The 17,042-nt window shown below is 35.2% G+C and overlaps 1 protein-coding gene across 2 annotated transcripts; it reads right to left on the bottom strand.

Moving 5' to 3' along the window:
• Positions 1-474: 474 nt before the first annotated feature.
• On the bottom strand, positions 475-11,920 carry LOC146161557 (cytochrome P450 3A41-like). Of its 2 annotated transcripts, XM_083384084.1 has the most exons (15): positions 11,808-11,920; positions 11,356-11,467; positions 10,200-10,249; positions 9,688-9,784; positions 9,242-9,321; positions 7,996-8,130; positions 7,699-7,765; positions 7,077-7,167; positions 6,506-6,633; positions 6,282-6,354; positions 5,652-5,812; positions 4,256-4,344; positions 3,565-3,702; positions 2,774-2,930; positions 475-1,747 (listed from the first exon to the last, which is right to left on the bottom strand). In XM_083384084.1, the coding sequence occupies exons 1-15, from the start codon at positions 11,876-11,878 to the stop codon at positions 1,664-1,666; spliced, it is 1,533 nt and encodes a 510-aa protein (XP_083240210.1). In that variant the 5' UTR covers positions 11,879-11,920; the 3' UTR covers positions 475-1,663. The 2 variants fall into 2 exon arrangements, with proteins under 2 accessions (XP_083240210.1, XP_083240211.1); XM_083384085.1 differs by lacking the exons at positions 11,356-11,467; positions 11,808-11,920 and having other exon boundaries at positions 10,140-10,249.
• Between the last annotated feature and the right edge of the window lie 5,122 nt (positions 11,921-17,042).

Genomic DNA, 17,042 nt, shown 5'->3' on the forward strand with positions numbered 1-17,042 from the left:
GGGTTCAGCGTGTTATACATTAATAGAGGTTATGAAGCCTGTTTGATTACGTATAGAAAAACATGACGAAAAGTGTTTTTTGGTAAATATTCAATTTGATACGTGAATAAACTCCGTCAAAAAGATACGTAAAAACGGCTTCGATATCCGAATTACGCTTTGCAAACTAGAAGCCTATTCTTTTCTAGTTGTGGTGCAACAGTCGTAACACATGCTGCTTACTCATCGAAACACCGAATTGCCTTTTAAGGAAAGCCACACAAACCGTTGCTATTAATCAGTTACAAAAACGGTTATGCCATGTCTTACTTTTGCCCCGAAACACTGTAACTACAATATTTTGTTCCAGCACATGCAAGCAAGTTTTGTTTCTATTTATGCTCCAACTTTTCTGCAACAGTAAATATCAGGTGTAGATCCAGGATTTTAGTATTTTGACATTCAGTGTAACCCTTGCACATATAAATAAACATTGCAAGTGCATTTATTCATTAGCAATGACACATAACGGCTCATAAAATACTTAATGTCAAGTTCAGTAACTTTGTTTTGGACTTCATATAATTAAAGGTTGAAAAATAGACGACAACGTGCGCAGCATTTAATTTACATGATTGGTGGTGTAAGTGTAAGCTGAACAATCAAAGTAAAAGTTTCTGATTTAGTGGTGCCGTTTTTTACGCATGCGTATACATTCACACCCTAAACATTATTCTTATTGCGACTGTGGTAACGCCGCCAGAATAGGTTATCCCTGGAAAATGCAGAACATTCAAAGTGGAAAATGGGTACACCAACTTATAACGATTCATAAAATTGCATCTTAAATAGTCTGACACAGCGAGTGATTCACAGCTGATTGGAAAAGGTGGAAAAAATTACACATGATATGGCGATAAATCACAGGTGAAAGAATCAATCACAGGATACGCATACACAATGAACATATGTTTAAGCCAAGTGTCTCGTCAAAGATTGAAAACGCCGTGAAGTTAATATTTTATTACCCAGTTACCTGTAGACTGTGTAGAGTAAACAAAACCATGCAAAAATCTCTTCTTGTACTTATTTGAAGCCTATGGAACAAGGTGGAATTACAAACTAAACGACAGTTCTAGGTTGTGCCGGTAAAAAGAAGTGCATATTGTTTGTCATATAGAGAGATTCAAGTGCTTACATAATATGTACATTGTACAGTGACCTTTCAGTTTATGTACACCAAAAAAATTAGTCCGCTCGGCGTTTTTTGAATATAATTTAAAAAATAAACAGAATGAACAAATGCCACGGTCAACTCGATAACAAATAGTTTAAAATAGTTTTTAAAACAGCATTTTCTAAAAAAAAACAATTCAAGTTCGGCATAAAATAACTTTAAAGACTTTTGGAGAGACATTGGTTTTTTGAAAGACTTTCTAATACGCAAATTAATTCAAATACATTTAAAGACTTTCAAAGACTCAAAGACTTTGAGACAACCCTGTATTCACTGATTAGCGTACACAACTACAAATAGGTGAAATTCTGCGTGCAAAAATAGCGTGTCCAGTAAGCTCAAATGTTGTGGAACAAGATTGATTAAATGCACTTAAGTGTTGATCGAAACAGTTGTCTCTTTACAACTCCAAATCATCTTAAAGCGGACTTTGCAGCTGGTAACCGCCTAAGCACGTGGGGTGACCTTCAGGTTAAGAACTTCGACCTTGGGCCGCATGCTGGAAACGAAGATGAGCTCCAACGGCGGTGCCTGAAAATCGCATGTAATATTTAACGTATCTGATTGTCAAACACTCAGCGAAGCAAGTCAAATACAACGAAAATAGAAAAATAAAAGCCAGAACAATCGATAAATTGAAACTGTTTTTTTGTTTTTACTAAAAAACGTTAATGTTTATTTAAACTATTACGGCAGCTGGGACAGCATTGTGTTTTAAAGTATATCTTCACCACCTTACAAAGAGCTTCGTCACCCGTGCCCTCTGCTCATTAATTAAAATTATCTCGATGAAGATTACCGTAATAACTTTTCATATTTTATTTGCAACGTCACGTAGTTACGCAAAAAATGCCAGAAAATTTTAATTAACGTATTCCAGGCTAAACTTTCCCTGGATGGATTCCGTGGACAACTCTGGTGTACGAAGATTAGTTTTAGGGCGTCCAGAAAGGCCTTAATTAAATCTTAGTGTTTAATTTGAAAATTAAAAATATTTTTTTTTAAGGGTTTAATTGAATAAAACGCTTGGCACCTTTTCAGAGGATTTTGTAAGATTTTGCCCCTTGATTGTATTTAGACTACACTTCGGGTTTATTTGTGTAAACACCCGATTCTACTTTTTTAATGACGTCAATATATGACGTCATATTTAAAAATTTCATGAATTTTATTTAGGGGTGCAAATTAAGAAAAGTTTAACAACCCCTACGCCATAAGATTGCATTCTAGTTGCAAACCCGTTTATGAATACAATGGACCCAGGTTAAAAACTTGAACTTACTAAATATGTTTTATATTTTGCGTGTGCATTGCTTTGCATTTTTTTTTGTAATATTGTCTGTGAACGTACTTGGCTACCGCAAGCCCTAAGGCAGTCAGAGCGTACGTATAGATGCTTTGCAGTAACGGTCCAACGCAAATTTATATTGTTTAGTTTGTTTTTTTGTTTTGCTTGGTTTAAATTCACCTCGCCAACATAATCCAAAAAAATGAGCTAATTTTACATTTAACTGAGAAAAGAAATAAATTACAGTACAAAAAACCTGCTCTACTCACCGGCGTGTCGTCGGCGACGTCGATCTCAAACTTCTGAACAATCTTGCAGATGGCCATCTTCACTTCGATCAGGGCGAATCTCATTCCAACGCAGTTGCGAGGCCCGGCACCGAACGGTTGGAATACCATCGGGTCAATCTTGCTCATGTCCTCCATTCTAGATGGAAGGGTTATTATTCAGTGAAAAAAAAGTATTTTTATTTGTTAATTTGAAAGGAGTGTAGCACATTGAAAAAGAGTCGTGATCACCAACTAGGAATCCAAAAAGAACCACGAAAGGTAAAAAGCATCGAACGTAAAAAAACAAACCATGAAAACAACGGCATTATCAGCTCTGCTTACAAACTGCAAACACAAAGAAAAAACAAATTTTGTATTTTCACGTTTTTTTACCCTTTTTAGTTTTTTTTGATCTTACGACATGGATAAAAGATAAAGAAAAAAACTGGCAGATTTGGAACAGGCATTGTTCCTAATAATAACAACAAAAATGATAATATTATTATTTTTTCAACACGCATTAGGCACTATAGTATACGGATTACTATTGCAAAAATGTTCAACGCTTGCATCTAGTCGTCTATTTAATAGATTTTTGTAATTTTGTATTTGTGGAAACTGAGGGGAATCTAAGTTAACAAATCAGAAAATTGCCGTCAAAATGTAAATCATTAAAAAGTTGTTTTCCCAATTTAGACAATTAAAAGCTTCTGTAAATGTCAATTAGACCACCGTTGTGCGCATTGTACCGCAATAAATGAAAAATAATAAATAAAAGAAAAAGGGCCAACCTGTCTGGATTGTATTTGAGTGGTTCGTCCCAGTATTCCTCGTCACGTGTCATCCCGTACACCGGAACGTCGACCGTCATGCCCTTGGGTATCGTGAGTCCGTTGATGGTGATGTCCTTGTTGCAGTAGCGAGAGTTCCTACCGAAAAGAAAGCAAACGACCGTTTTTTTTGTGCGATTTTGGGACCAGAATTAGAACAATTGTAAATGATGTAATTAATTACAGTTTTTAATGTAAGTGTAATGTAATGGAGGCATTTTCAATTTGTGTAATTCAAATTTTAATTGTAATTTGCTAAAATTTTGGCTCAATACATTGATATTAAGAAAATTGAAGATTTTATAATGTTCCACGTTGTTTATTTTCTTTGGGAAGCGATGAGACAAACCGTTTTCCATATTTAAGCAGCAATAGAAAACTTAGTAAACTGCAATTTTGTAATTGTAATTGATGTAATTAACTACAGTTTTTAATCCAATTGCAATTGTAATGTAATTGAAACACTGGTCGCCTTACGTCATAGCCCAGTAACGCTATGCCAACTTGCAAAGTCGGTTTATTAGTAGCCGGATATCCTTGTCGAGAGAATGAGGTAGTGTCACAAAACAACAGCGGTAAAAAGAAGTACGGTTTGGTTTGAAGTGAATGCGACAATTAAGTTACAACACTGATAAGCAAACAGACCGCTCACCTCGGAGTGGGAGGGTAAAGCCTCAACGATTCGTTGATGCACTGTGTGACGTACTTGAGTCCGTTTAACGCTTCGTATGTGAGATCACCCTGCAGACGAAAAACACGCGTCAAAAGCTTGCCTCAGCAACAGGCAGACTTCAATAAAAGTTGTCAAATTAGGAAAAAAACGAAATACACACGCCAGGGTTGCGGAATCGAATTACCATAGCCAAAGTCCGACCAAGCCTGGAAAATAAAGTCGAGTCCCGAAACGAAGCTTAACCAAATAAACCTCCACCCATTACACCCATCGACGTAACGGAATTAGGGCAAATACAGCATCAACTCGTAGGGGTGTCTCATATCATGGGGGTGTCATGTAACTAACCCACCTACAAACCGTGGGTGTATGATATTCGACCTATTCTAAACCACCATTATGGTTTACACCGGCCCGCTCATGTATTTCATCCGGCCCGCCGCCTCTTTGACAAACTATACACTCTTTAACTACGTAAGTGCGGTAAATTTTCGCGCGAATGGGCTTTCTACGTCTTGTTTGTTTACGTTTTGATGGTGTCTTTTGAATTAGATTAGCGCTTTTTTACCGTTGCGATGTGTGTACATATATTTTTTGACCTTTTTTTATTTTTTTTTATTTTCGGCAATGTAATAAAAACTTGCGAAAAATTTATAAGAAATGCCAGTTACCAAAAAAATCGCGCTCGCTTCGCTCGCCAGTTGCGCCCGGACATAAAAAGGTTAATCCCAACTAGACCCAACTAGATATACTATTAAGGTTATCGCGTTTCCTCAGTAGTTGTATTTCACTTGTTATTAGTAGTATTGATGACGACGTGTCAACTCGAATTTTAAACCAAACAAACGTTTTTTTTCGCGCTTTGCGCAAACACTTTCCTGCCTCCTTAAATGTAATTAAACACGTTTTTAGGTGGAAAACAAGATCCGAGGACCGCCTGATTAAACGTTATTCTAAAATTTTAATAACACAATTCTGAGTTAATATTTTGTGCGGCCCGCAGAGACCTTTCTGAGATTGGTTTTGGCCCGCGACTAGAAAAAGGTTGCCGACCGTGCGACCTTTTTCACAATTTCTCGGTTTCCGAACACTTTTAATAGATCGCAGATTAAAGTATATATATATATATGTATATATATATTTGTTAAGTTGAAAAGTAAGGTAATTCAAATCTTTTCACTCTTAAGGGTTACTACACCGAAATGTGTAAGATTCACTAACCTATAGGTACCGCAAATAGCAATACGAGTCAAACAACAGGTGGCAAGTACCGGGTAAAGTTAGTTATTCTGTAAAATGCTGTTTAATTTATTTTCCGCGTCTAACAACAAAGAGTGGTTAAACCGGATTGAACCACACGCAATATGTGACTTACGTGCTTTTCGACCGCCTCATCCACTTCCCTTCTAAGCCTTTCCTGCACGTCTTTGTGCGTGGCCAAGTTGTAAGCTAAAAACGTGATCGTGCTGGAAGCAGTGTCGTATCCGGCAAGAATCATAACCACGCTGTTGGCTGTGATTTCGATCTGGGTTAGGCCTTTGAAGAAAACATGTTTCGGTTTCGCGTTTTAAGACTTATTTCTGGTAGCTACTAAGTCATTTGTTGTTGTTTTTTACTTTTTTTTCATAACTGCAGGGCTAGGTGTAAAACGCCTTGTGGAAAGACTTGATAAATTTTACTCAAATTATTCGTTGCCAAGAAAAATCACTTGTAAGCCCCAAAACAAAAAAACAAACAATTTCTTGCACATGCTGAGAGTTGGCATCAATTAATTTAAAAACTGCGATCTCACTTACAAGCATTTCAGAGTATCAACGTTTGCGTTGGTAAATTTTAGAGTTTGCAATACACATAAGCTATAGATCAGTGGTTCCCAACCTTTTGGTGGGTGGTTGGCCTCATAGACTTAAAACTTGCCCCTGTCACGTTTTCAAAAATATAACTTATAATCTCGTGGCTTTTTAGGGGGCAAGTCGAAAAACCCTGGTATAGAAAAATTACTCACCTTTGGCATCTTCAGACTTTGCTTCTTCTTCAGAAATTTCGACTTTCATCATCGAAGTCATCATATCCCTTCGCTGAAAAAAAACATTATTGAACATTTAAGCTGACAAAAAAAAATTCCCTTCATTGGAATTGATTTTTAAATGATGGCCAAGGAATTTGAGCTGAAGTGCGTTTTTATTTTAAAGTAAACGAATATTTGTTGAGTAAAATAAAGTTAGCTACCGTTTCCTTTTGAGATTTCACTTTCTCCCGGATCGCATTGGTGAGCGAGACAAAATATTCCAGTGTTCCTTTGGGGTAAAAACTGTAGTTGAACCGCTCCACAATCTTCTCTAGTGATGGAAAAATCACTGGAAAAATAAAAATGTAGCAAAATGTTTTAGGCAATAACTGCACAAATAAAGCGGCAACATATTAATACTAGTAAAATGTAAACACTATGAACAAAATGATTTTTGGTGGTATTATATCAACTATTGTAAAAAAGTAATTGCTGGATAGGTTATGGTAGTATGATTTATTTGTGGAAATTTCACCCTAGTATCTGACATACTTTCGGAGATATTTACGGTTAAATTTGAAGTTGCCTAATTCCCTATGGTTGCGTTTACGATAAAGTATTTATTTTTCACATAACACACTTAATAAACAAATAAAAAAATGTGTTCAGAGAGTTCAAGAATCTTAGTCCTAACATTAAAACATTGTTTCCCATAATTATTTACTAAATTTCACAACTTGGCAATAAAAAAGACAGTTCAGAGGCAATCAAGCTAACAATTGGAAGACTTACACAAGAGCATAACAAGACGGTTTTGAAGGATTTGATTATTAAAAATTTCTTTTGACATTTCAACAAGTTTACTTCCTTCGCCATCAGAATCCTATAATACATGATATAAATATATTAATCTTTTATGATAAAATAGCTAAGCTAAAATTCAGCAGGTAATGGTGTCCAGCTAACTTTACCAGTATGACAAAAGACAAATTGACATAAATAAACATTACAAAACCATCGCAAATTTAAAGTAAGTTCGTTTGTAGTTAACATGTGGTACTAGAACAGCGGTTCTCAACCAGTGGGCCATGGTTCACTGGTGGGCCATGGGAACATTTTAGTGGGCCACAGACCAGTTTAAAAAGTTAGATTTACTGAAGAATTTAGTTTCATTTGTCACTATACTTAATTTTAAAGAAATAATGTCTTGGGAAGGAATTGGGAAGGAATGAAAATTTATTGTTCAGCAGCTAGTATCTCACTAATGCACGGCTAAAGAAATAATCTGTTTTGAAACACGTTTTGCTTTTTGTTCTAAACCTATTTTAAGGGGGGCTGAGAACCACTGTACTAGAACAAACAATTCAAAGAATAAAAATTATAAAAAACACTATGAACTACAGAATTGACTAACCTGGCTATTGACATTCACACCAAAGGCAGCGGAGCAAACAGCATCAAGCGAAAATTTTCCAAACAAACTAAAATAACAAACAAACAATCATTTTCAGTAACCTTTGACAGTGCAATCAGAATGGCAATAAAGTGAAAGTTAATTACTATTGTACTAAAAATAACTTTTTCCAAATTGGTACTTTTTGAAGCTACAATTTGGTAAACTGGTGCAACTAATTTATATTTCACAATTAAAGTAAAATATTTTATGGTTTTTTGGGTCAAATAAAATTATTTCTTTTTAATTCAGACTTACTCCTTGGTGTCAAACTTTCCATCTTTCTCTTGTACAGCTTTGTCGAGATTTGCGATCATTGCATCAACACTGTTCTTTATATGGCCAAACATCTCCTTAATGTGTGATGTGGAGAATGTCGGTGTTACACTGTTTCTATGGTTGCACCATATTTCGCATAAATACCAGTGAAAATAGGAAAACATCAAAATAAAAAAAAATGTACTATGGCTAGGTAAAACTGTTTATAATCACTTTTTAAGTTTATTTCTGTGAATTAAAAATTAATACATAATGTGCAAAACGCCAGCAAGGGAAACTTCCATACGTCATTCAATAGTTCACAACTGTGTACTATGCAGTTTGCAATTTGGAACGAACTCAAAAGGCAAAATGCAAGCAGCCCAAGAAGGATATTTGTTATCTAAGTGGGCAGCACTTATTTTTAGCTGACAGATGTCTCCCATCCAACTAAGTAAAGTGGGTGTTTAAGTTATACCACATTCCAATCACTTACAAAATGTCAATTCTAGCCTAGTTATCTATGCCAGTGTTTCTGAAACAGGTGAATGCTTCACCCCAGGGTGAATAAAATTTTTGCAGGAGTCAATAAGGGTGAACGGTCAGAAAAGGATGATAGCTCTGCAGTAAATCGACTACTGGGCTGTTGTTTTTTAGTGTTTTTGTTTTGTTTGTTATTTGATGTTTAGGTACAAAAATTTGGTAACTGTGTTTAGTGCTTTTGTAGCTTTATATTCCTGGACTCAAGAAATGGTAGATTTGCAATTTGGTAAAACTTAGCTTGAGTCGATCTTAATAAAAATCAAAACAAAACAACCCAAGTCATTTTGTGCAGTTATATATAGACGAGATAGTTTTATCATATCATTAAACAAGGGTGAATGAAATCTGGAGATGGATGCTAAGGTTGAACAAAACTAAAAAAGTTTAAGAAGCACTGATCTATGCAATGCATTTTCAACAGTCCAAAAAATGTATATATATATTGTTTTCATGCTACACTAGTTAGAGTGTTATCCAAGGATACATCACTCACAGTTTTTGACATTTTTAAAAAAAAGTTTAATAGCAAAAAACATATTTTTTGTGGGTAGTGCCAGTTTACCAATAAGGAAACCTAATTTAAATTAAAGAGCTATCAAATTGGTTTAAACCATCGTTTTTAAATTAAATTATTAAAAAGTAGTGTATTAATAATGCAAACAAATTAAAAAATTTGTTTATAATGATGAATAAAGAATCCTACCTCACACGTCTCCACTGACTTCCAGATAATGAAAGCAAGGCGTTATTCATGATTTTACCATTCAACTTATTAAAGTTGCCCTGAACAAAATATTGCATAGTATTAAAGAAATGACATATAAATTAACATCACTTGGAATTAAATGATAATATTGGAAAATACCCAAACAAAACACTAAAACAGAACCTTCAGGCCTTATTATTACCTTAAATTCTAACACAGTTAGTTTCTTATATGGCTATAAAAAGCGATGCTTGCAGCAGAATACAGAAGTGACAAAATACAACAGTGACATATAAATAACAACCTTTATCAACTTTTTTTAATAATATTTTTCTGTTAGAAAAAATGTTTTTCACACGAGGGAACAACCTGGAGCAAAGTATAGTTCAAAACGTTACACAATCCCAGTTTGATCCATTTCCTTTGCATAGTAATGTACTAACCTGTCGATCAACAAAGTGAGAAAAGTCTTTTATGTAAATATGTTTCAAAATTTCTGGATCACTAATCGTCATTCTTGGGTTCAGACCAACATATAATCTGCACAAAATGGTTGTTTTATTGTTAAGTTTACTAGAATTGGAAATAAAGCTAGCATTTATATATATTTAATTAGGTTAATATGGTTCTTAAAAATCTTTGTATCAACAGTTTGTGATTTATAATTGAATTGCTTACTACTTAGTTTTAGTTTTCTATGCATTTACCGAAAAAATTTGACCCTAACCTCACCGTTACTTTAAAGGAAGAAGATTTGAAAAAATTGTTTCCCCCTTAAAAAGATCTCACTCAGCCAATATGGCAAAGTTGTTCTTAATTTATAAATAAGCTCAAAATTAAAACATTGTAATCCTGTATTTTTTTACAATGTTGATCCTAATAAATTAGGATTTACCTTAGAAACATTCTAGGAGGTTTTTGTTTGTTAAATTTGAGAAAGGTAATGGGGACTCACCCAAAAACATTTCCAAACTCTTTTTTCTTCTCAAGGTCTTTCACGAAAAACTACAAAAAAACAAAATATATATTTGAAACCAGTGTAAGTTGCACCTTGTTGCATCCTCCTATGCTTCTGCAAATATTTTTAACGTAAAATCAGTGACACCACATAGCTTCTCAGGTCACTTATATTAACAACACACGATTTTTTTGTTTAATTGTGGAACACCCTTAAATTTAAGTTAGGGTGTAAGTGAGTGATTGTTTTTTATGTGATTTTAAAAATACAGTACAACAAATGTACGGATATCACACGGCCCACAAATACATGATAAAGGTGAAATATTAAAAATTGGTCCACAGTTTGCCACACTATTCTTTATTTTCATGAGTGTAAAACAAATAAACACAGATTTCGTAAAACAAATAAACACAGATTTCGTAAAACAAATAAACACAGATTTCCCAACACAGATTAGTGCCAAAAAATTGAAGCAGACAAGCAATTAACCAAGTAAATAAAATTTAAAAACTACAAGTAAAACTTGTTCATGTGAATGGTTGCGATACGCTGAGATAAGGTGTTAAAATGTGTTTTAGTCCTTTTGTTTGTACATCGTTTATTGTGACATCTTGTCCAGAAGTGCACCAGAGTATAAGTGCATTTCATTGGGCGCTGGTCTAGAATCCTACCACAACGTTGAAATGATTATTAAGCAATGCATAATATGTGGGTTAGGGTGTCGGTTAGTGTTTGGGTGTAGGTAGGTCAAGTAATATTGTTTAACACTATTACTGGACTCACCCAAACCCAAACGCTAACCGGCACCCTAACCCAAATAATGTTCGTTGTGGTAGGATTCTAGACGAGCGCCTTTTATTGTTATCCTGTTTCGTTTTTTTATGTTTAAGACTTAGTAATAATAATTTTAAAAAGAATTGAAACAATAAATGTTTTTTGTTTTCTTACTTTATTCATTAGCGACATACGTGTATTTAAAAGTATTATATATATTATATCAGATTTAATATTATTGACATATATGTTTGTAAACATAGAAATATTCCGAGAATTCTTATGCATTTCTTGCATGGTTGTTACATTTGAAAATAAATTACCTCTATTTTCTTTAAATCATGCATAGACACATTTATGTCAATTACAAACCAACCTGTGCCATATTATCTGCGTCCTCACTGGCATTACCGAACTTCATTATTGAAGGTTCATGATGAGGGACATTGAGTTTTTTTAGGACAGAGAAACAAGAATTGATGTAATACCTTTGAATGTAAAAACGACTATCATTAATAAGCGGAATGTGCAATCAAATATACCACACAGATTTTCCTAAAAATTAATGTTCATGTTTCAGCAAGAGGTTTAAAGCATCAAATTTATTTCTATAGGGTTTCGGTGGTACAGGGCATAATCCTAGCCTATTACATTATGTCTTTCAATTAAGGCTAATAGTGACATATATATCGTTTATATTATCAAAGTGAAAATAATAGGAAACTTTCCAATAAAAAGTTTGCAACATAAGGTTTTCAAATACCAAATTGTTTGGCTGAAAACAGGTCACATAACTTAAAAATTTCAAAACGTTTCCCTATAACTTACCTTATTAGAAGAAAGATAGTTATTAGAAGGACCCAAGTTTCCAAAGACAGGAGATCCAATGGTGTATACATATTCACAAATGTATTTTATCGTAACTTGGCAATCCACGTATGTAGCGTTGAATAAAGCCTTTAGGTTGAGAACCATCTGCTTTTAAAGCTAGCTTGGTGCAATTGTGCGGCAATGTTTACGCAGCATCGCTGCGCCAGAGTTGCCATATATGGAAAACCAAACACAACTCTATTCTCCAGCGACGACAGCGTGGCTTTAGCAGGTTCGATTTAGCCAAAAAAGGTTATGATTGTCGGCCTAGGGTTTTTTCCAAGTCTACCAATTACTAAACAAACACAAATTAATTGTTTGTTTTGCATTATTTGCGCAAACTATTGCCCCTTAAACAATCCGATTAAGTTTACGTTGGATTTTTCGACGTGAAACTGTGCAAAATATTTCGACCTAGTTGATTACGAAAAGCCTTTTATAGGCTATACACCGTAAGAATGGCCGAATTATATAAAACAAATAACAGAACATTCTTTAGGTTGACGAGGTAAGGCACGAGACGAAAGAAAGGTCAACCCTTTATATATTAATAGACGTTATGAAGCCTGTTTGGTTACGTATAGAAAAATTGCAAAAAGATATTTTTCGGTAATTTGATTGGTGAAATAAACTAAAGTTTTCAATATCCGACGCCTGGCAACTAGAAGCCTGTTTTGTGCTAGTTGTGGTGCAATAGCCATAGAATATGCTTACTCATCGAAACACGGAATTGCCTTTTAAGGCAAGCCAAACAAACCGTTGCTATTAATCAGTGACAAACGACGGTTATGGCTTTACTTTGCCCCAAAACACAGTTACTCCAATACTCTGTTCCAGCATATGCAAGCAATTATGCTTTGTTTGTTTTCATGCTTCAAGATTTTTGCCAAATAATTGTCAGAGGTGGATCCAGGGTTTTAGTATTTTAGGGGCATTTTTAGATTACGTAATTACGTGACGTCACAAAACAACTAATCTTTAACACCGGATCTTTTCGAGCATCCAAATATAGCCCACATTTAATTTTAAAGTAGACGCGACTCATTAATTAGCACATAAAAAATCGCATGTTTTTAAATAAGATATATTTTTAAATAGCGGAATTTGGCAGAAATGACACTCCAAATTTATGCGTATATACGACGCAACATGCCATAGTATGCAAGGTGCATTACACAGTAAAGAACCCATTAAAACCGTCAAAAACACTAGAATAAATTAGCGTTTTTTTTTTTTGTTTTTTTTATGGCCATTTGGGTTGACTGGAAACTTGAATATTTATCAGAATTTCACAATACAAGCGATTGTTTGAGTAGCGTTCATTACATTGTCAAACCTTCGTAAAAGTTGAATGAACGGTAGTGTTGTAATGACTTAAAGTCAGCGACTTAATTGACTTAAGATCACATAAGTTACTTTTACAAATGACTTGACTTAAACCTTTTGGTCAAAATGACTTGACTTGACTTAAGTCGTTCGGTCTAATGACTTGACCTTCGTCTTTGGGACAAATGACTTGGGATGAAATGTTTTCCAGCATTTTTAATATAAAAATTGAGCTATTTATCCTAATTTTTGCACATAAAGTAATTTGCTTGCTATATGTTACGTTTTTGTTTTGTTTTTTAGTTTAGTTATAGTTTATAATCGTACAAATTTAATAATTCCAACTAATGCTTTATAACAAGGTGCATCCGGCCCGCCGATGAAATTCATCCGGCCCGCCGCCTCTTTGATAAATTAGAAACGAGTCTATTTCACATACTTTTTGACTATTTTAACTACGTAAGAGCGAAAATTTTTCGCGCTTCGCGCGAATGTCCATTCTACGTCCAGTTTGCTTACGTTTTGATGCGGTCTTTTAAACTAGATTAGCTCTTTATTACCGTTGCACAGTGGAAGGTTGCCAAGTGCGTCGCGGAAAAACGGAAAACATACTTATTCTAAAATATTGGACATATATTTTTTAACATTTTATTTATTTGTCATTTTCGGCAATGTATGAAAACTTGCAAGAAATTTGAAAGAAATGCCCGTATACAACAAAAAAATTCGCGCTCGCTTCGCTCGCCAGGTCTACTTTGACCCAAAAGGTTAACAAACACTGAGCTATAAATTCCCTGTGAATGTTATCGCGTTCCATCAAAGTAGTTTTATTACACTTTTCATTCGTTGCACGGATGACGACATGTGAACTCTAATTTTAAACCAAACAAACGCTTTTTTTCGCGCTTTGCGTCAACACTTTACTGCCTCCTTAAATGTAATTGAACATGTTTTCAAGTGCAAAAACGATCCGAGCCCCGCCTGATTCACATTTCTAACATGTTAATAACACAATTATTAGTTAACATTTTGTGCGGCCCGCAGAGACATTTCTGAGTTTGGTTTTGGTCCGCGACTAAAAAAAAAGGTTGTCGACCCCTGCTTTATAACAAGGACGTGACTTGAATTTGATCAAATTATGACTTGACTTCGACTTGACTTGGACGCGGACTTGGATTTGACTTGGGCAACTGACGACTTGAACTGGGATTTGACTTGTTATTTATTCAAAAAGTTTAGACTTTGACCTAATTTACTTTATAACTGACTTGACTTGATCTTAAGTCGTTTTAAAAAGGCTTGTTTACAACACTGGTGAATGGTGTTTGATATTAACTTTTAAAGATGTGGTCGCTACAAGGGCTGCAATTTATTATTGTGTTTTCACGCAAACAAAACTGTTTTTTAACGGCCATGTCGACCTGTCGGTATTTTTTTCCATTTTACCGAAATAAATTAGGAAAATTCCGAATCAGTATTAATGGCTGCAATTCATTATTGGGTTTTCACGCAAACAAAACTGTTTTTTTAACGGCCATGCCAACCTGGCAGGATTTTTTTTCTTTTTACAGAAATAAGTTAGGAATATTCCGAATCAGTACCAAAATAGAATGCCTGCAAGTTTCACTCATGAATTACATGAATTCAGAAAGCCGCCGCCGAAATCATCCGCAGGCGCTGAAAAATCCCGTTGGTTAATGTTTTTTTAACCACCCAAAGAAGAAAATTCTCGACGACAGTATGGCCGGCTGCTACAGGGAGAAAAATGCAATGTCATTGCCCTGAGGGGCATAGCCCTCGAAATCAAGTTGCTACGAACCAAGCAAAATTCCCCTCGTTTATCAGTCTCACTATAAGCTATCTAAAATAATCAGCTATCAAATTCCCATAAAAGCATTGCACATCGAGCATAGATTATCATAGTCGCCTACAAGTCGAAAGACGAGCAAGAAACATTCGCATTGAAGATGAATTCCTCGTTTTGTCTATTTCTATTGTTGAGCGTTTTCTCGGTGGTCAGCGCGACATATTATTATCCACGTAAGTGAATGTTATATGTTCAGTTTTACATTAACATGCACACTGCACAGGTTTAATCAGTCGTTTTAAACTGCTGGTAAGTATAGGCCTACCTCCATAGAAGTAATTTAACAATTTTATAAGGGTAATTTTAACAAATATTTGAGGCCAAAAGTTACTCTGAGTGCTGTTTATAAATACATTTTATCATAAAAAGCCCCTTGTTGGTAAAGCACGAAAAGACCAACCCAAATAAAATATATTAGTTTGTTTGCTTCTAGCGCAAAGCTGCTGTCAATACTTTTATATGTATTAGAAAAATAAAACAGCAGGGTCAATGTTGACAGGTTTTATTTTGAAACTGTTTTTGCTCGACTGTGTGCTTCTAAAGTTACAGGCAAAATGTAGATCGAAGATGAATATCGAAAAACAAAAGAGATGTATAGAGATACACCTTTGTTTGCAGCGTGCTTTGGAGGAAAGGTCTACCACCGTTGTAAGCCTTGTGCAACTGACTGCAAGAATGTCGGGAAACAAGATCAGTGTGCCTGCATACCAGGCTGCGCTTGTCCAAAAGGATACTATTCGAATGGCTATAACTGTGTCGAGTATTGCTCTAAATGTAATTTTTTCTTACATATACGTAGAAATTGATGCGTATAGCCTATACAAGCCGACGTGGTACCACTAACAAAATAATTAAAGTTCATGCTTGCTCGGCTGCCCATTTGAAAGCTGGTAAAAAATTGTAAAACTTACACAACGAAACTCCTGATCAGGCTGGCTGATTTCGGTAAGCCTCTCCAAAGCCATCTTGTGTAAAACAAAATTATTGTGACCTTGCATGGGCAATTGCTATTATATTCTTGTTTTCACAGATTGTCCCGCTGGCCAGGTTTATGACAAATGTGTCGGTTGCAACGATTGTAAAGACATTGGCAAGCCTTGTACGGCAGATTGCAAGCCTGGATGCAAATGTGCATACAAGGGCTACTACTGGGACGGAAACAAATGTGTGCTTCCAAATATGTGCCCCAAAAGTAAGTTAAACGTATTAATTGTTTCCCTCTAACTTCATGCAGAAATTCAATTATCTGTTTGTTCCTAAAAAAGTCCTTTTGATGATCAAAGATCAAGGAACCGTTGTCTTATAGAGTAGACTAAAATATATATGAAAAATTTACTTCCAATGACAACAACTAACTCAAAGTCAATACAATTTGTTTTCTTAATGTTTGCCAAAAAATCTCACTTTTTTCCAATCTGTCTTTCAGAATGTACTGGCAGGCAGATTTACTACCCGAAATGCGCGCCATGCAGGAAAACTTGCCACGACATGTACTACCCAAAACCGATCCTTTGCCCTGAATACACATGCAAGCCAGGATGTGGATGCCCGCCGGGATGGGTTTGGAGTCAGCCGATCGGAATGTGTGTCCCTAACAACATTGTAAACTGCCCCAAGCGTAAGTGCTACGTACGTTAGCATCACATTTTGAATAGAAGACGCACGACCCTTAAACCAGTGGTAAGCCGGAACGGTCTTTCGATAAAGAATACTGGCGGAGCGGCGTTCCGGTAACAATAGTTATGCAGGTACTCCTTATCGGTAAACATATGTTGGTTTGGGAACACACAATAAGACCTACAAAGCAATAAGACCTAAAACAGAAAAATGTATAAAACCATAGTAATTAGGACCAACGACACAATGCAGCCCAATACGCAGTAATATCCAGTACAGCATAAGATCAAAAATGTCTGAATAAGACCAAAATCTGTCGGAATAAGGCCTAAATTCATCGAAATGAGGCCTAAATCCTAAATTCATCGAAATAGAGACTAATT

This window comes from Ascidiella aspersa, chromosome 3 (genome assembly GCF_963924565.1).
Source record: "Ascidiella aspersa chromosome 3, kaAscAspe10.2, whole genome shotgun sequence".
In the NCBI taxonomy this organism is placed as follows: domain Eukaryota; kingdom Metazoa; phylum Chordata; class Ascidiacea; order Phlebobranchia; family Ascidiidae; genus Ascidiella; species Ascidiella aspersa.

Bases quoted from the DNA above. Each gene is read 5' to 3' on its own strand.
- LOC146161557 (XM_083384084.1), bottom strand. From the start codon at position 11,878: ATGTATACACCATTGGATCTCCTGTCTTTGGAAACTTGGGTCCTTCTA. The intron at 6,355-6,505 runs GTAGCTAACTTT...GTTTTTTTTCAG, and splicing joins TGAAATCTCAAAAGGAAACG to CGAAGGGATATGATGACTTC. The intron at 2,931-3,564 runs GTTGGCCCTTTT...CCTTCCATCTAG, and splicing joins CTCAAATACAATCCAGACAG to AATGGAGGACATGAGCAAGA.